Here is a 21,316-nt window from a genome sequence, read left to right as displayed (position 1 = left end):
GTACGTACAGTCACTATGGGGACAACGTCCTCGATACACTTAGTGATGAAGCCAGTGACTGATGTGGTGTACTCCTCAATGCTATCGGAAGAATCCCGAAACATATTCCAGTCTGTGCCAGCAAAACAGTCCTGTAGTTTAGCATCTGTTTCATCTGACCACTTTTTTATAGACCGAGTCACTGGTGCCTCCTGCTTTCATTTTTGCTTGTAAGCAGGAATCAAGAGGATAGAATTATGGTCAGATTTGCCAAATGGAGGACGAGGGAGAGCTTTGTACGCGTCTCTTTGTGTGGAATAAAGCTGGTCTAGAATGTTTTTCCCTCTGGTTGCACATTTAACATGCTGATAGAAATGAGGTCAAACTGATTTAAGCTTCCCTGAATTAAAGTCCCTGGCCACTAGGAGCGTAGCCTCTGGATGAGCATTTTCCTATTTTCTCATGGCAGTATGCAGCTCATTGAGTGCGGTTTTAGTGCCAGCATCGGTCTGTGGTGTTGTGTAGACAGCTATGAAAAATACAGATGAAAACTCTCTAGGTAGAAGCCACTACAGCTTATCATGAGATACTCTACCTCAGGCGAGTAAAACCTTGAGACTTCCTTAGATATCGTGCACCAGCTGTTGTTTACAACTATTCATAGAGTGCCACCCCTTGTCTTACCAGAGGCTGCTTTTCTATCCTGCCGGTACAGTGTATAACCCGCCAGCTATTCATGTCGGTTATTCATGTTATTCATGTTGGTGAATCATAAGATATTAGTTTTTAGTGTCCCGTTGGTAGGATATACAGTACGTGCTTTTAGTTTGTCCATTTTATTATCCAGAAATTGTACGTTGGCCAATGGTACCGATGGCAAAGGCAGATTAGCCACTCGTTGCCGGATCCTCACAAGACACCCCTATCTCCTTCCTCGAAACCTCAGTCTCTTTCTAATGCAAATGACGGGGATGAGGGCCTGTTCGGGTGTATGGAGTAAATCCCTCTCTTCCGACTCCTTAAAGAAAAATGATTTGTCCAATTCGAGGTGAGTAATCGCTGTTCTGATGTCCAGAAGCTCTTTTCGGTCATAAGAGACAGTAGCAGCAACATTATGTATAAAATAAGTTGCAAACAATGCGAAAAAAACAAAACAAAATAGCACGATTGGTTAAGAGCCCATAAAACAGCAGCCATCCTCTCCGTTGCCATTGTACACAACCTTGCTATTATACTAAAAACTGTAAGACCCTTGCTCTACAGGGTTAATCAGATTTGCTGTTTCACGTGACATTAAAAGTTGTCTGTTTAGCTCATTCGTTTTCTATTAGTTTGGTTTACTGAGTTCGGTGCGTTCACGTTTGATCTTTTTGGTGAAATCATGGCTTTACTTAATACAGTATGTCATGACATCACTGATATGTTTGGACACCCTCTGCCCTGCCCTTCCTCTATGACCTTGCATTCCACAATGATTTTGTTGGTCACAGTATGTCTGGGTTCAAAGGGTTTGTGCAACAAGTCTCAGGCTGTACTTACTGTCCTCAGCTCTATGGAATGTCGACTGCCCGTTAGCAGATTGGCAATGTTGCCTGCTGACATCACTGTTCATTTATACATTGGTTTCCAGGGCGGGAGTTAGCCAATGCAACAGCTTGATTTGATTGGCCAATGGAAATGGGAATATAATCCATAAATGTTCCTGTCAATCTGTGCCCTGGCATCATAGACCTGGTATTATATGATGACATGATTGTGTGTTAGTGGAACAGCACAGAACTCCTCGACTCCCGAGTGGCACAGCGGTCTAAGGCACTGCATCTCAGTGCAAGCGTCACTGCAGTACCTGGTTCAAATCCAGGCTGCATCACATCTGGCCAGGATTGCGAGTCCCATAGGGTGGTGCACAATTGGCCCAGCATCGGCCGGGTTAGGCCATCATTGTAAATAAGAATTTGTTCTTATTAACTTAACTAAATAAAAATAACACAGTAACAAGTGTGCTTGTTTTGAGAAAACGAACACTCTTTGCCAAATCAACTTTACTGTCCTACATTTTGCCCCCCAATGGAATATTGTAATACAATGTGTAGTCAGAGTGTACCCTCTTAATCCATCCATATGTTCATTTGTGTATTGAGCAAATGTTGTACGGTACAGAAAGTTTAGGATAAAACCTTAGAATCAGTGTTTTATGGCGACAAACATAGTATGAACTCGGTTTAATTTAAATAGATTCAGATTTCTCTATTAAGAATTATGTACATCTCAATAATCCATTTACACAATGTCAATAATGATCAAACAGTACAACAGATGTTCACAGTTAAATTCCGGATGACGTACAGTGCCTTCGGAAAGTAATCAGACCCCTTGACTTTTTTCACATTTTGTTACATTACAGCAATATCTTAAAATTGATTTTAGGATCATCTATCTGCACACAATCTACACACAATACCCCATAATGACAAAGCAAAAACAGGTTTTTAGAAATGTTTATTTATTACAATTTCTAATTATTATTTGTCTTCTAATTTATTCAAAATAAAAAACCGAAATATCACATTTACATAAGTATTCAGACCCTTTACTCAGTGCTTTGTTGAAGCACCTTTGGCAGCAATTACAGCCTCGAGTCTTCTTGGGTATACCACTACAAGCATGGCACACCTGTATTTGGGGAGTTTCTCCCATTGTTTTCTGCAGATCCTTTCAAGCTCTGTCAGGTTGGATTGGGGAGTGTTGCTGCACAGCTATTTTCAGGTCTCCCTAGAGATGTTCGATCGGGTTCAAGGCCGGGCTCTGGCTGGGCATTCAGAGACTTGTCCCGAAGCCACTCCTGTGTTGTTTTGGCTGTGTACTTAGGGTTGTTGTCCTGTTGGAAGGTGAACCTTCACCCCAGTCTGAGGTTTTGAGCGCTTTGGAGCAGGTTTTCATCAAGGATCTCGCTGTACTTTGCTCCATTCATCTTTGCCTCGATCCTGACTAGTCTCCCAGTCCCTGCCACTGAAAAACACACGCACAGCATGATGTTGCCACCACCATGCCTCACCGTAGGGATGGTGCCAGGTTTACTCCAGACGTGATGCTTGGCGTTCAGGCCAAAAAGTTTAATCTTGGTTACATTTGCAAAATATCTCTAAAAATATGTTTTCACTGTGTCATTATGGGCTATTGTGTGTAGATTGAGTTTTTTTTTTTTTTTTACATTTTAGAATAAGAAAAAACTTAAGGGGTCTGAATACTTTCCGAAGGCACTGTACATGCAGATATCTTTGGTCCTCTTTTGTTCTCTTTATCTCTATGCAGCACAAGCATACAGTGACCCCTTACCTCTAAGGTCAAAGGTCGTGGCTACTGTTTGCCCAGGTGTTATGTGATACATTTCTGCGATTCCTGTAATCTGGTTGCACTATATGGAATGCAAACACCATCCACTAAATATTTCCCCCCTTCTCCTGCCTGGCCTCCTGGAAGTCTGTACTGCATTTTAACACAACTGGGAAATGACTCATGGGTATAAAGTGCAAAGTGGGATTGGAATGTTTGCTTGTTAGGATTACAAGCCAGTCTTATTCCAGCCTTCTCCATGTGTCCTTCCAAAAGTTAATTCTCTTTAGTTGACATAGTCACAGGGGGAGATCCAGGATTCCAAGGCGAGGGAAAGGGCCCTCCAGTCCAGACAGCTCTAGGCCCAGTGTCTCCCTGTCTGTCCCACTCTCACAGAGAGATAACAATCTCAAGGCTACCATCTATAAATAAACGTCTGTCGTGGGAAGAAATTATGGCCATATTTGAAACCCCCATTGCACTGAACACCCGCCTCAAAACCCCTGCCCATAGACACATACACACAAACACACGCACAAACACACTCATACACACCACATACAGAGGGTGTTTTGCAGAGAGCTGCCCTCTCAGGATGCTCAGTGTGCAGCCCTTTCAATTCCTCTGGGTTTACAGATTCCCTGTGTAGTCGGTACAGATCCCCCCCTTAGAGAATCATATCGTGTAGATTTTAGCCTGCGGAAACACACTGTTCCTCACCTGAGAGGAGCTGTTTACCATCTTCAACTGCTATGGAAAGAATGACTTCTTTCATTTGTCACCTCCTCCATTGGTGGAAAGTACCCGTCTGCCTTTCCCTCCGTTCAATCTTTAATGACTACGCCAGTAAAAAGTTGTAGCTATGTTAAAACAGGGAACATGAGGTAAGGAGACTAGGTTATTATTTATACAGTCTGAGTCAAACTGACTGAACCAGCTCCAGCATTACCACACCTGCACTACATTCACCAAAACAAACACTGACAAAATTCTTAGTGTCTGGAATCTGGAATGTGACTTTCGGTAAAAATTGCAAGAAAAAGTGATTCATTTCAATAATTAGGATTAGGATACATTTAAGTACATGTGAGATGAATAGGTTGACAAAGCACTCCAGCTTTTCAGCCATTAGGCGCTGTGTTCACAGTTCAGATGACGTCTTTCATAGGAAATTTAACTTGGCTGAAATACGAGGCCATTACTGTATCTGGGAATCGAGATGCAATATGTTTTACATTTACCATGCTGCCATTTATTCCAAACAGCAGGAGACTGAATAAGACAGAGGATGTCTTCTTATTCACAGTGCAACACTGTTTCTAATGCATATTTAAAGGAATCCCCCATGTATGTCACTTGTATTCTCAACCTTACAGTGTAGCGGTATCTGTCGGATTTGTCTGAGTAACACAGTGTTAACAGTTAGTATGGAAAGGATATTCACAACATGCTGGTCTGCAGAGGGCAACTGTAAACAGCCAGCCCTCTCAGGTCACTGTCTGACACTTGGCATTGGTCCACATCCCAGCTACAAGATGGTAAAAGGCTATTAGAGTAAACTATTTCAGATGGACCAGCACCAGCAGTGCACTGAGACACGGAGCGGTGCAACTCATTTCACATTCTGAGGATATGATTTGTTCTCATGGGTAACCAGGCTAGCAGTGGCAAAACGCAGCATTCCAACACAGTCAGAGCTGTGTAAACACATTCACACACACACACAAACAGATGCTCAATCCTTCACTTATCGTGCGGTAGTGATTAAAACTTTCCAAATTGATAGAAAGTAATTAACGAGACCTCATACATCAATCGATTGTTAATGTCTTGCTTCATCAGTGCATGGTTGTAGGTATTAATTACATTCTAGTCTCCTTTGGTACTTTGTGATATGCTTCGTCAAGCTGCACCGAGTTGAAGTGTTGACAGGTGAGGGCAATGGGCTGTTCAAATAAACAAGCACATCTAATTTAAAGACTTTGGATGGTGGCCTGCAGTAAACAGTTTGCTTTGTGTTGGTTTACTGATTATCATGTAATTATACTTTATGCAAATTGAGCATGCCTCTAGTATTGGCTGTTGTACCTGTCATTAACTGAATTTATAAATGTTAAAATTAGACTCTCCATTGTTCCCCTGCTGATCACCCTGTGCCATGCCTCCTCTCTCTCCTGCACTACACACAGACGCTTTTTACCTGTCACAAATAAATTTGAACCTCTTTGGGCTAGGCAGCGGTATTTTGACGTCTGGATGAAAAGCGTGCCCAAAGTAAACTGCCTGCTACTCAGGCCCAGAAGCTAGGATATGCATATATATATATATATATATATATATATATATATATATATATATATATATATATATATAAAATATATATATATATATATATATATATATATATATATATATATATGTAGATTTGGATAGAAAACACTCTAAAGTTTCTAAAACTGTTAAAATAATGTCTGTGAGTATAACAGAACTGAAATGGCAGGCAAAACCCGTGGACAAACCATCCACCAAAAAAAAGAATTCAGCATAACACTGATTTCAATGGCTGGCACTTTCATTATCGCGAAATTCTCCCTGATTGCGGTTCCTAGGGTTTCCACTAGATGTCAACAGTCTTGAGAAAGAGTTTCAGGCAGTTTTTAAAAAAAAGACCCATTTTGGCTGTAGTGTTTCCAAGCGCGTGGAGGAAAACACTTTGTTATTTATCTCCGGTAATGAACATACTATTCTCCGTCTTAAATTTGATTGTTTATTTGCGTATTAGGGTACCAAAGGTTTGATTATAAACGTTGATTGACTTGTTTGGATAAGTTTATTGGTAACGTTTGGGATTAATTTTGTATGCATTTTGATGGAGGGAAACTGGGTGGATTATTGACTGAAGCGCGCCAGCTAAACTGAGTTTTTATGGATTTAAAGAAGGACTTTATCAAACAAAAGGACCATTTGTAATGTAACTGAGACCTTTTGGAGTGCCAACAAATCAAATCAAATGGTATTTGTCACATACACATGGTTAGCAGATGTTAATGCGAGTGTAGCGAAATGCTTGTGCTTCTAGTTCCGACAATGCAGTAATAAACCAACGAGTAATCTAACCTAACACTTTCACAACAACGACCTTAAACACACAAGTGTTAAAGGGATGAAGAATATGTACATAAAGATATATGAATGAGTGATGGTACAGAACGGCATAGGCAAGATGCAGTAGATGGTATTGAGTACTGTATATACATATGAGATGAGTAATGTAGAGTATGTAAACATATAAAAGTGACATTGTTTAAAGTGGCTAGTGATACATGTATTACATAAAGATGGCAAGATGCCGTAGATGGTATAGAGTACGGTATATACATATGAGATGAGTAATGTAGAGTATGTAAACATTATATAAAGTAGCATTGTTTAAAGTGGCTAGTGATACATTTTTTACATCCATTTTTCCATTATTAAAGTGGCTGGAGTTGAGTCATAATGTTGGCAGCAGCCACTCAATGTTAGTGGTGTCTGTTTAACAGTCGGATGGCCTTGAGATAGAAGTTGTTTTTTTAGTCTCCCGGTCCCTGCTTTGATGCACCTGTACTGACCTCGCCTTCTGGATGATAGCGGGGTGAACAGGCAGTGGCTCGGGTGGTTGCTGTCCTTGATGATCTTTATGGCCTTCCTGTGACATCAGGTGGTGTAGGTGTCCTGGAGGGCAGGTAGTTTGCCCCCGGTGATGCGTTGTGCAGACCTCACTACACTCTGGAGAGAGCCTTACGGTTGTGGGTGGAGCAGTTGCCATACCAGGCGGTGATACAGCCCGACAGGATGCTCTCGATTGTGCATCTGTAAAACTTTGTGAGTGCTTTTGGTGACAAGCCCAATTTCTTCAGCCTCCTCCTCTTCACCACGCTGTCTGTGTGGGTGGACCAATTCAGTTTGTCCGTGATGTGTACGCCGAGGAACTTAAAACTTACTACCCTCTCCACTACTCTCCTCTGCTGTTTCCCGAAGTCCACGATCATCTCCTTTGTTTTGTTGACGTTGAGTGTGAGGTTATTTTCCTAACACCACACTCCGAGGGCCCTCACCTGCTCCCTGTAGGCCATCTTGTCGTTGTTGGTAATCAAGCCTACCACTGTAGTGTCGTCTGCAAACTTGATGACTGAGTTGGAGGTGTGCATGGCCATGCAGTCTTGGGTAAACAGGGAGTACAGGAGAGGGCTCTTGTGGGGCCCCAGTGTTGAGGATCAGCAGGGTGGAGATGTTGTTACCTACCCTCACCACCTGGGGGCGGCCCGTCAGGAAGTCCAGTACCCAGTTGCACAGGGCGGGGTCGAGACCCAGGGTCTTGAGCTTGATGACGAGTTTGGAGGGTACTATGGTGTTCAACGCTGAGCTGTAGTCGATGAACAGCATTCTCACATAGGTATTCCTCTTGTCCAGATGGGTTAGGGCAGTGTGCAGCGTGGTTGAGATTGCATTGTCTGTGGACCTATTGGGGCGGTAAGCAAATTGGAGTGGGTCTAGGGTGTCAGGTAGGGTGGAGGTGATATGGTCCTTGACTAGTCTCTCAAAGCACTTCATGATGACGGAAGTGAGTGCTACGGGGCAGTAGTCGTTTAGCTTAGTTACCTTAGCTTTCTTGGGAACAGGAACAATGATGGCCCTCTTGAAGCATGTGGGAACAGCAGACTGGGATAAGGCTGGATTGAATATGTCCATAAACACACCAGCCAGCTGGTCTGCGCATGCTCTGAGGACACGGCTGGGGATGCCGTCTGGGCCTGCAGCCTTGCGAGGGTCAACACGTTTAAATGTTTTACTCACATCGGCTGCAGTGAAGGGGAGTTTTGGTTTTGGTAGCGTTTTGGTAGGTTTTGGTAGCGGGCCGTGTCAGTGGCACTGTATTGTCTTCAAAGCGAGCAAATAAGTTGTTTAGTCTGTCTGGGAGCAAAACTTCCTGGTCCGCGACGGGGCTGGTTTTCTTTTTGTAATCCGTGATTGGCTGTAGACCCTGCCACATACCTCTAGTGTCTGAGCAGTTGAATTGCGACTCTACTTTGTCTCTATACTGACGCTTAGCTTGTTTGATTGCCTTGCGGAGGGACTAGCTACACTGTTTGTATTCGGTCATGTTTCCGGTCACCTTGACCTGGTTAAAAGCGCTTTCAGTTTCGCGCGAATGCTGCCATCAATCCACGGTTTCTGGTTTGGGAATGTTTTAATAGTTTGCGTGGGTACAACAGCGCCGATGCACTTGCTAATAAACTCCCTCACCGAATCAGCGTATTCGTCAATGTTGTTGTTTGAAGCAATGCGGAACATATCCCAATCCACGTGATTGAAGCAATCTTGAAGATCTTCAAAGGTAAGGCATATATTATATCGCTATTTCTGACTTTCGTGTCGCAACTGCCTGGTTGGAAAATTATTTGTCATGCATTTGTAAGCGAGGTGCTGTCCTCAGATAATTGCATGATTTGCTTTCACCGTAAAGCCTTTTTGAAATCTCACACCTTGGCTGGATTAACAAGAAGTTAAACTTTATTTTGATGTATTGCACTTGTGATTTTATGAAAGTTAAATATTTATAATACTGTGAATTTGGCGCTCTGCAATTTCACCGGACGCTACCGTCCCACGTACCCTAGAGAGGTTTAATAAGGTAAAAGTGGACGTTTACTCCCCTCTTTTTGCACTACCGGCCACCTATTTGCCCTTCTGTCTACCCACAGACACTACCACAGCATGGATGAGTTCAGCCACTATGACCTGCTGGAGGTCACCACAGGAAGGAAGGTGGCTGAGGGACACAAGGCCAGCTTCTGTCTGGAGGACACCACCTGTGACTTTGGTCACCTGAAGCGTTATGCCTGCACATCTCACACTCAGGTAGATACACCAACACATATCTCACTAAGGTAGATTTGCCAATACATTTGCCATGGCATCATTCATTTGTCCGATGGCAAGTCGGTGTCATGGTCTTGCACTAGGTACTGCAACAATATATCATCATCTGAGATTTCAGCGAGCAACGACAACATGTCTCTTGTTTAACAGTTCTTCCACCCCACTCAGTCTTTCTATGAGTCAGAGATGGTGCAGAGGCACGTCTCTCTGGTGCTGAGCTATAAGCATAGACTGTTGAAGTTCAACATGAATAACTCTCCTCTATGTTCCTCCAGGGTCTGAGTCCGGGCTGCTACGATACGTACAACGCTGATATTGATTGCCAGTGGATCGATATAACAGACATCCAACCTGGGAACTACATACTAAAGGTGAGACTAAGAGCAGAGGAAAGTTCTGATGGTAATCTTGGTAATCTTCCAGGAAGGCGACATTCCAAAGGCAACATTCCATTGGAAAAGGTTACTGGAAAAATGTATCGGAAAGTTTTACATTTGGAAAGTTGTCTAAAGCTATAAAACATTACGTTTCCTAGACTGTTTCCTAGACTGTGGCTCATACCGATCTACTAGTTTTGACTGCCATTCAGTCCCATTGCTCTCTGCCTGTCTGTGTTGACCTCAAGTGTTTCAATGTGGGACAAATCCTAACTTGGTTTGCATGTAGTGGACAGTAATATTTGACATGTCAATATACAGTATATACAATATTATAAATACCTCACATGCGACTCGTAAGAAGACTAAACAATTAGCCTATTAAAATGTTTCTCTGACTCCATAAAGATAATTAAGATATACAAGCAAGCATTAGGCAATGAGTTGACGTTGACTAGCAGAAATTGGTCTGAGAATTGTCTATGTCAAAGGTAGGTATTTAATTAACATTGTACAATGAATGGATTCACCTACAAGCCATAAAGCTTAAGATACAAAGCATTAACAAGCATTACAAGGCATTATTCTAAGTATATACAGTAGATTATAAAATGAATTTACAGGACAAAGCATGAAAACAAATGTGTTTACTAGTCCAGAGGCCTGGAAGCCTAAGAAATTGGAATGGATTCTACAACCTTCCTCTAAATCAAATGTACTTTGTCACATGCTCTGAATACAACAGGTGTAGACCTTACCATGAAATGCTTACTTACAAGCCCCCAACCAACAATGAAGCTCAAGAAATAGAGTTAAGAAAATATTTAAATAAACTAAAGTTTAAAAAAAAATGGAATAAAAAAATAACACAAGAAAATGATATAACAATAACGAGGCTATATACAGGGTGTACCGAGTCAATGTGTGGGGGTACAGGATAGTTGAGGTAATTTGAAACATGTCTACGCATAGATAATAAACAGAGAGTAGCAGCAGTGTAAAAACAAAGGTGTGGGGGGGTCAATGTAAATTGTCCGGGTGGCTATTTGATTAATTGTTCAGCGGTCTTATGGCCTGGGGGTAGAAGCTGTTAAGGAGCCTTTTGGTCCTAGACTTGGCGCTCCGGTTGCTGCTTGCCGTGCAGTAGCAGAGAGAACATTCTATGACTTGGGTGACTGGAGTCTTTGACCATTTTTGGGACATGGACTGGATACAGGATGAGAGAGAGATCAAAGGCATTTCATTCCATTTATAACATCTGAAGGTGTAGCTGTTCAACCCAAAACCAACCACCATTGAGCAATCAAATGATACCAAGTTGGCAGTAACCTAAACACTCCCAGGCCCAATCTACACAGGGTGTCACAGCACTTAAAACCTTGATGGGAGGAGACCAATGTAAATAAGACAGAGACTTCCTGAGAGGAACATCAAATATTTTTGCATATAGTAATTCAGAGTTCACCCTATACAGACACAAGTAACTACAGAGATCATACATACATATAGATAGCATCAGAGTTATCCTCAGTGAACAGTAACCACAGAGATCATACATACATATAGATAGCATCAGAGTTATCCTCAGTGAACAGTAACCACAGAGATCATACATACATATAGATAGCATCAGAGTTATCCTCAGTGAACAGTAACCACAGAGATCATACATACATATAGATAGCATCAGAGTTATCCTCAGTGAACAGTAACCACAGAGATCATACATACATATAGATAGCATCAGAGTTATCCTCAGTGAACAGTAACCACAGAGATCATACATACATATAGATTGTATCAGAGTTATCCTCAGTGAACAGTAACCACAGAGATCATACATACATATAGATAGCATCAGAGTTATCCTCAGTGAACAGTAACCACAGAGATACATACATATAGATAGCATCAGAGTTATCCTCAGTGAACAGTAACCACAGAGATCATACATACATATAGATAGCATCAGAGTTATCCTCAGTGAACAGTAACCACAGAGATCATACATACATATAGATAGCATCAGAGTTATCCTCAGTGAACAGTAACCACAGAGATCATACATACATATAGATAGCATCAGAGTTATCCTCAGTGAACAGTAACCACAGAGATCATACATACATATAGATCCTCAGTGAACATCAGAGTTATCCTCAGTGAACAGTAACCACAGAGATCATACATACATATAGATAGCATCAGAGTTATCCTCAGTGAACAGTAACCACAGAGATCATACATACATATAGATAGCATCAGAGTTATCCTCAGTGAACAGTAACCACAGAGATCATACATACATATAGATAGCATCAGAGTTATCCTCAGTGAACAGTAACCACAGAGATCATACATACATATAGATAGCATCAGAGTTATCCTCAGTGAACAGTAACCACAGAGATCATACATACATATAGATAGCATCAGAGTTATCCTCAGTGAACAGTAACCACAGAGATCATACATACATATAGATAGCATCAGAGTTATCCTCAGTGAACAGTAACCACAGAGATCATACATACATATAGATAGCATCAGAGTTATCCTCAGTGAACAGTAACCACAGAGATCATACATACATACATCAGAGTTATAGATAGATCATACATACATATAGATAGCATCAGAGTTATCCTCAGTGAACAGTAACCACAGAGATCATACATACATATAGATAGCATCAGAGTTATCCTCAGTGAACAGTAACCACAGAGATCATACATACATATAGATAGCATCAGAGTTATCCTCAGTGAACAGTAACCACAGAGATCATACATACATATAGATAGCATCAGAGTTATCCTCAGTGAACAGTAACCACAGAGATCATACATACATATAGATAGCATCAGAGTTATCCTCAGTGAACAGTAACCACAGAGATCATACATACATATAGATAGCATCAGAGTTATCCTCAGTGAACAGTAACCACAGAGATCATACATACATATAGATAGCATCAGAGTTATCCTCAGTGAACAGTAACCACAGAGATCATACATACATATAGATAGCATCAGAGTTATCCTCAGTGAACAGTAACCACAGAGATCATACATACATATAGATAGCATCAGAGTTATCCTCAGTGAACAGTAACCACAGAGATCATACATACATATAGATAGCATCAGAGTTATCCTCAGTGAACAGTAACCACAGAGATCATACATACATATAGATAGCATCAGAGTTATCCTCAGTGAACAGTAACCACAGAGATCATACATACATATAGATAGCATCAGAGTTATCCTCAGTGAACAGTAACCACAGAGATCATACATACATATAGATAGCATCAGAGTTATCCTCAGTGAACAGTAACCACAGAGATCATACATACATATAGATAGCATCAGAGTTATCCTCAGTGAACAGTAACCACAGAGATCATACATACATACATACATATAGATAGCATCAGAGTTATCCTCAGTGAACAGTAACCACAGAGATCATACATACATATAGATAGCATCAGAGTTATCCTCAGTGAACAGTAACCACAGAGATCATACATACATATAGATAGCATCAGAGTTATCCTCAGTGAACAGTAACCACAGAGATCATACATACATATAGATAGCATCAGAGTTATCCTCAGTGAACAGTAACCACAGAGATCATACATACATATAGATAGCATCAGAGTTATCCTCAGTGAACAGTAACCACAGAGATCATACATACATATAGATAGCATCAGAGTTATCCTCAGTGAACAGTAACCACAGAGATCATACATACATATAGATAGCATCAGAGTTATCCTCAGTGAACAGTAACCACAGAGATCATACATACATATAGATAGCATCAGAGTTATCCTCAGTGAACAGTAACCACAGAGATCATACATACATATAGATAGCATCAGAGTTATCCTCAGTGAACAGTAACCACAGAGATCATACATACATATAGATAGCATCAGAGTTATCCTCAGTGAACAGTAACCACAGAGATCATACATACATATAGATAGCATCAGAGTGAACAGTAACCACAGAGATCATACATACATATAGATAGCATCAGAGTTATCCTCAGTGAACAGTAACCACAGAGATCATACATACATATAGATAGCATCAGAGTTATCCTCAGTGAACAGTAACCACAGAGATCATACATACATATAGATAGCATCATCCTCAGTGAACAGTAACCACAGAGATCAGTGAACATATCATACATACATATAGATAGCATCAGAGTTATCCTCAGTGAACAGTGAACAGTAACCTCAGTGAACAGTAACCACAGAGATCATACATACATATAGATAGCATCAGAGTTATCCTCAGTGAACAGTAACCACAGAGATCATACATACATATAGATAGCATCAGAGTTATCCTCAGTGAACAGTAACCACAGAGATCATACATACATATAGATAGCATCAGAGTTATCCTCAGTGAACAGTAACCACAGAGATCATACATACATATAGATAGCATCAGAGTTATCCTCAGTGAACAGTAACCACAGAGATCATACATACATAGCATAGATAGTTATCCTCAGTGAACATCAGAGATCATACATACATATAGATAGTATCAGAGTTATCCTCAGTGAACAGTAACCACAGAGATCATACATACATATAGATAGCATCAGAGTTATCCTCAGTGAACAGTAACCACAGAGATCATACATACATATAGATATCAGAGTTATCCTCAGTGAACAGTAACCACAGAGATCATACATACATATAGATAGCATCAGAGTTATCCTCAGTGAACAGTAACCACAGAGATCATACATACATATAGATAGCATCAGAGTTATCCTCAGTGAACAGTAACTACAGAGATCATACATACATATAGATAGCATCAGAGTTATCCTCAGTGAACAGTAACCACAGAGATCATACATACATATAGATAGCATCAGAGTTATCCTCGGTGAACAGTAACCACAGAGATAATACATATATATAGATAGCATCAGAGTTATCCAGAGATAATACATATATATATATATATATATAGATAGTGAACAGTGAACAGTAACCACAGAGATCATACATACATATAGATAGCATCAGAGTTATCCTCAGTGAACAGTAACCACAGAGATCATACATACATATAGATAGCATCAGAGTTATCCCTCAGTGAACAGTAACCACAGAGATCATACATACATATAGATAGCATCAGAGTTATCCTCAGTGAACAGTAACCACAGAGATAATACATACATATAGATAGCATCAGAGTTATCCTCAGTGAACAGTAACCACAGAGATCATACATACATATAGATAGCATCAGAGTTATCCTCAGTGAACAGTAACCACAGAGATCATACATACATATAGATAGATAGCATCAGAGTTATCCTCAGTGAACAGTAACCACAGAGATCATACATACATATAGATAGCATCAGAGTTATCCTCAGTGAACAGTAACCACAGAGATCAAACATACATATAGATAGCATCAGAGTTATCCTCAGTGAACAGTAACCACAGAGATCATACATACATATAGATAGCATCAGAGTTATCCTCAGTGAACAGTAACCACAGAGATAATACATACATATAGATAGCATCAGAGTTATCCTCAGTGAACAGTAACCACAGAGATAATACATACATATAGATAGCATCAGAGTTATCCTCAGTGAACAGTAACCACAGAGATCATACATATATATATATATATATATATATAGATAGCATCAGAGTTATCCTCAGTGAACAGTAACTACAGAGATCATACATACATATAGATAGCATCAGAGTTATCCTCAGTGAACAGTAACCACAGAGATCATACATACATATAGATAGCATCAGAGTTATCCTCAGTGAACAGTAACTACAGAGATCATACATACATATAGATAGCATCAGAGTTATCCTCAGTGAACAGTAACCACAGAGATCATACATACATATAGATAGCATCAGAGTTATCCTCAGTGAACAGTAACCACAGAGATAATACATATATATATATATATATATATATATAGATAGCATCAGAGTTATCCTCAGTGAACAGTAACCACAGAGATAATACATATATATATATATATATAGATAGCATCAGAGTTATCCTCAGTGAACAGTAACCACAGAGATCATACATATATATATATATATATATATATATATATATATATATATATATATATATATATATATATATATATATATATATATAGCATCAGAGTTATCCTCAGTGAACAGTAACCACAGAGAAAATACATATATATATAGATAGCATCAGAGTTATCCTCAGTGAACAAGTTTCAGATAGAAACCATATTTGGATACTATAGAGATAGCAGAGATACAACAAAGGACAATGTCGAAGGACTAGTCAGCCCTTCCCCCTCTGAGGGTCCAAAATTCTTGGCCCCTCAGAAGGGGAAGGGCTGACAAATCATTGGGCATTGTCCTTGGTTCCTGGACCATTTGCCATGCAACTCCAGGTGTCAGAGAGCACATAAATGAGCCTAGAGCACACATATAAAGCTATCTTAGTTCCTCATCAATTCTCCATTGATATCAACAGATGATTTAAGCAGCACTTCAAATGTTTTATTTACACATACAGTATCTCAAATCAAGATTCTCCCACCAGTCTCTGCCCAGAATTCCAAATCAAATCAAATCCAATTTTATTTGTCACATACACATGGTTAACAGATGTTATTGCGAGTGTAGCGAAATGCTTGTGCTTCTATTTCCGACAATGCAGTAATAACCAACGAGTAATCTAACCTAGCAATTCCACAACTACTACCTTATACACAAGTGTAAAGGGATAAAGAATATGTACATAAAGATATATGAATGAGTGATGGTACAGAACGGCATAGGCAAGATACAGTAGATGGTATTGAGTATAGTATATACATATGAGATGAGTAATGTAGGGTATGTAAACAAAGTGGCATAGTTTAAAGTGGCTAGTGATACATGTATTACATAAAGATGCAGTAGATGATATAGAGTACAGTACATACATATACATATGAGATGAGTAATGTAGGGTATGTAAACATTATATTAAGTGGCATTGTTTAAAGTGGCTAGTGATACATTTTTTACACAAATTTCAATCAATTTACATTATTAAAGTGGCTGGAGTCGAGTCATAATGTTTGCAGCAGCCACTCAATGTTAGTGGTGGCTGTTTAACAGTCTGATGGCCTTGACATAGAAGCTGTTTTTCAGTCTCTCGGTCCCTGCTTTGATGCACCTGTACTGACCTCGCCTTCTGGATGATAGCGGGAAGAACAGTCAGTGGCTTGGGTGGTTGTTGTCCTTGATGATCTTTATGGCCTTCCTGTGACATCGGGTGGTGTAGGTGTCCTGGAGGGCAGGTTGTTTGCCCCCGGTGATGCGTTGTGCAGACCTCACTACCCTCTGGAGAGCCTTACGGTTGTGGGCGGAGCAGTTGCCGTACCTGGCGGTGATACAGCCCGACAGGATGCTCTCGATTGTGCATCTGTAGAAGTTTGTGAGTGCTTTTGGTGACAAGCCAAATTTCTTCAGCTTGTTGAGGTTGAAGAGGCACTGCTGCACATTCTTCACAACGCTGTCTGTGTGGGTGGACCAATTCAGTTTGTCCGTGATGTGTACGCCGAGGAACTTAAAATTGACTACCCTCTCCACTACTGTCCCGTCGATGTGGAAAGGAGGGTGCTCCCTCTGCTGTTTCCTGAAGTCCACAATCATCTCCTTTGTTTTGCTGATGAAAGTACTGTGTAAGTTATTGTTTTATTCCTACCTGCCTAGCTGTAGTGGTATCCTCTTGTGTCCTCCTCTGCCTCTCAGCTCCAGGTCAACCCCAAGTACCTTATCTTGGAGTCCGACTTCACCAACAACGTGGTGAGGTGCAATATCCACTACACGGGACGCTTCGTCACAACAACCAACTGCAAGATATCTCAGTGAGTACGGCAACATCTCTTTTATGACACTAGTCAAAAGACAAGCTCTCATTATTATGCCAAACTACCTGTTAGAACTGTTTTTTAGTGTATTACCTAATGATTCTGTGAGTCATGTTCATCAATGTCATCAATGTCACCAAGATGAATGATTACTGACAGTTTTATACTGCCTCTCATAAGGAGCAGTAAGGCTATTGGGACTTTCAATGGGTTGATTAGGAAGTGTATTTTTACACTCCGAATTACTGATAAATCCTTTTTATGAAAGTGACTCAGCTTTAGAGCATACTTTATCTGAGCAATGACAATGTACAGGTGAGGTGATAAAGCACCTCTAGTTCTATGGAGTATATATGGAGTACACAGATAATTAAATGGTGAGTGGGCTAAAGCATTCAGAAAACCATGTCACCCTATATGAGACAACAGTGATATGTGAAGTTTTATTTGACATTGGAACGATATAGAAACATATAATGACAGTATATACCCTCTAGGTATGTCCTAGTTGCGAATAACTAACAACAAACATGCAATTTTGTTTTTTTATTGTTTAATTTCAGTTTTCGTTTTTGTGTTAGGGACAGAAAGCATGTTGAGCCATTTGTATTGTAAGGTTTTTGGGGCTGATTGATCAGGTTTAAATTATAAACTCCATCTCAAGCGCTGAGACTGGTACTAAAAAATATGGTGGAAGGAAACTCTCTCTCACCCATGTTTACGCCAATCCAATGCTTTTAAACTTTAGTGGTACATATAAGACGAACAGGGGCAGACTGGGACCAGAAATCAGCCCTGATAAACCAGACATTTTGTTTACTTGAGGCCCCCTCACCAGCCCATTTTATTTATTTAAGGCCCCCATTATTAGCCAGATAATGATGATTTTGCACAACAACAAAAAAGTTAGACAGGCCCACTGGGCTAAAAATGCACCTGCCCATCTGACATTTCGGCCAGTCCGTTCCTAAAGGCGAATGAAGTTGGCTACTTAGCCAATTTCTTTCCTTGTTAGCTAGTGATAGCTAGTGACAGTGATGCACAAACTAGGCCTATTTGAAACCTACCCATCTCCTGGCAGCATTTCAGTAGCTTTAAAACACTTCAAAAGCATGAAAACCCCATTCGATTTCTGTCCAAAGTTTAGGGGACAAAATGAAACAACATACAGTAATTCATGATTGTTTTATTTCATTTGAGTTCGTTTTGGAGTCAAAGATAATAGTTTTAGTTTTTCAAACGGGTTTATTCATTATTTCATTTCAGTTTCTAAATAGTCTTTTCATGATTGGTTTTTGTTTTAGCTTCAGTTTAAGTTTACTATAATAACGTTGCCTCGGTCTACAGAAAGGGCCTTCAATAAGAATGTGTGGACAGGTAGGCTAACCTCTCTGTCTCTCTGTGTTATCAACACCCACCTCATTGTGTTGTTTGTTCTGTGTCCTTCCTGAAGGTCCTGATCGGACGTGGGAAGGCTGCCCAACCAGGGTGAGTCCTCCAGGACAGTGCTGTTCCATTTGTTTTGTTATTGTTGTTGCTGTTGCTGTTGTTTGTGCTGTTTTTGGTTTCCTGGACCCAGAGTGAACAAGGGTTCCAGTGGCACTGAAGAAAACATGGGGATATTTACACAAGCACACAAACTGAAAACCCACACCAAACTCATCACTCCAGTCTCCCACCGTCTCCATTGTTGTTTTCCTTCTATATTATCCATAACCTTCTCTCCCAGACCAACCCCACTGCTCTTATTTCTACACTGACAGCCTTAATGAGGCTTTTGTCCATGAAATAGTAAACATCTTGGACATTGTGAATACGTTGCTCACAGCTGTGAGCAGAGTGGCTCGGTTTAGTTTTAAATAAGGTGTGAAATGGAGCTGGTGCTGATATTAGTGGACCCAGACGAGTCTGGGCTCAACTGCAGTTCAACAAATTTAAAAAATGGTGCATTCATCCACGCTGTCTGGGAGGGTGACATGGCAGCCCAGCCAGTGACTCACTAGGACCATTATAGTGTTGTTGTTTTTCTTCTTCTCTCAGCCTCTTTGTGCCAGGTTGAAACATTGTGATTCTCTGAGCACATTTGCATAGTGTAATATTATGGAGAGACGACAGAGAGCGGAGAAGCCAGGTCTTGTTTGTTTGCACGCGTTCGTCTCCATCAAGTAGTCCCTCAACATAAAGAGGCTGTCAGAACCTAGAGCGTTACCGCCTCTAAATACCGTCAAAGTCAGTTTTCCTCCTCGTCCTTCATTTTTGTATTTGTCTCACAGGAAAACATAAAGCTTAGTTGGCAGCTTAGTTGCCATTTATTTTCAAGGTGCTTTTCAGTATGAAACTTACATTGGATTTGTCTTTTTTAACTACCAACACTGGTCAGATGCCAAATAGGTTATCTGTAGCTTTGTAAGAAGAATGTACATGACAATTAACCCACTGATGCATGGTTTTTGCTATGGAGAACTGTACTTGCTTTAATTGATTGTATTTGGATTCTTCTCTTTTTTTAACGAAAGGGTCTTTAGTACTGTGTTTAAATTGTAGCTGTATTTGTGAAATTCCAGGAACTCATATATAGTTTTTTTAAATGCAAATCCAGATCATGCATTTGATTTGTTCAAATTGAGTGTGTTGCGGCAGAGAGTGACTGTAAAGAAGAAACTAATGTGGTAAAAACCTATCGTTGTGATGCATTACACTAGTAGGTTTAGCTTGGCATTACAGACAGACAGAGTGCCGAAATGCCGCCTCTACCTACCTCTAAAAGAGTGAGCTATTGTTTCTAGTTGAGTGTACTGTTTCTATTACACATCCCTGTGATGATGGCCCACTGTGGCCTCCCACACAAACTCCATTGCAACACACACCTACAGTAAAACATTTAAGAGAAAGGATTTAGAAACATGAACAAATGCAAATCAGGTCTAGTCTTGTATGCTGTTTATATACCATATTACACGTTAGCATTACCTTTTTAAGATTGTACATAGTAGTCTATCAGTGCTGTCATTGACCAACACTTCTTTGTATTCTGGTTGCTCTTGATATTGTTTACCAAGACAGGTGGAAAGTATAATTAGGAGATTCTAATCAATCAATGGAATGACACTATTAGACTTGTGGATTATAGCAGGTATTATTAAATATATGAGTATATGTTGATTTGCTTGAGTTCTTCTGTTCTTGAACACCTGTCAAAAATGACATACCTAACAAAGACGTACATTTCCACATCTCTCTATAAGGTGTTTGGACTGACATGTGACTGTTGTTTACAGGCTGTAGATACCGATGTGGTTTCTGTCACTGTGTTAAAAAATAAAAAAAAGATGTTGCATTTTGTGGGATAATAACACAATAATGGATCAAAAATGTATTCAAGGTTTCTGGACATCTGCATGCATGAGACATAAACATTAGACCAAACTTCAATGCTGGAAAGTACTTAAAGTTCCAGTTTCATATGTGTATCTCATGTTAGGATTTGGACATACATCCATTTTGTTATGGGGCCTTCATTTTATTCTTCCTCTTGTGTGTGAATAAGAATTCCATGGTCAGTTTGGGATTACACTGCTCAGGAGTGTTCACATAATAGGCCACACATCCAGACAAACAGTGCTGTTGATTCAGAAATGCCCTGAGATTTGAATATTGAAAAGTTATTTATGGTTTCCTACTCTGAAAATGTCAGGTGAAGGTATGTTTAATGCATTATGGCATTTACTGTAGGTCTGTCTGTGTAG

The 21,316-nt window shown here is 40.2% G+C and overlaps 1 protein-coding gene across 1 annotated transcript in view; it reads left to right on the top strand.

Annotated features, from left to right (window-relative positions):
• Positions 1 to 20,811, top strand: part of LOC112235732 (lysyl oxidase homolog 1-like) — a 36,687-nt gene extending 15,876 nt beyond the window's left edge. Inside the window, exons 4-7 of the mRNA XM_024404240.2 lie at positions 9,057 to 9,213; positions 9,510 to 9,605; positions 17,452 to 17,567; positions 19,024 to 20,811. Of these exons, the coding sequence (XP_024260008.1) occupies positions 9,057 to 9,213; positions 9,510 to 9,605; positions 17,452 to 17,567; positions 19,024 to 19,030 (376 nt within the window). The 3' untranslated portion in view covers positions 19,031 to 20,811. The remainder of the gene's footprint in view (positions 1 to 9,056; positions 9,214 to 9,509; positions 9,606 to 17,451; positions 17,568 to 19,023) is intronic.
• Positions 20,812 to 21,316: the final 505 nt, after the last annotated feature.

Source organism: Oncorhynchus tshawytscha, linkage group LG04, assembly GCF_018296145.1.
Source record: "Oncorhynchus tshawytscha isolate Ot180627B linkage group LG04, Otsh_v2.0, whole genome shotgun sequence".
Taxonomy (NCBI): Eukaryota; Metazoa; Chordata; class Actinopteri; order Salmoniformes; family Salmonidae; genus Oncorhynchus; species Oncorhynchus tshawytscha.
Note: the sequence above shows the minus strand (reverse complement) of the source record. Positions and strands in the feature narration are given on the sequence as shown.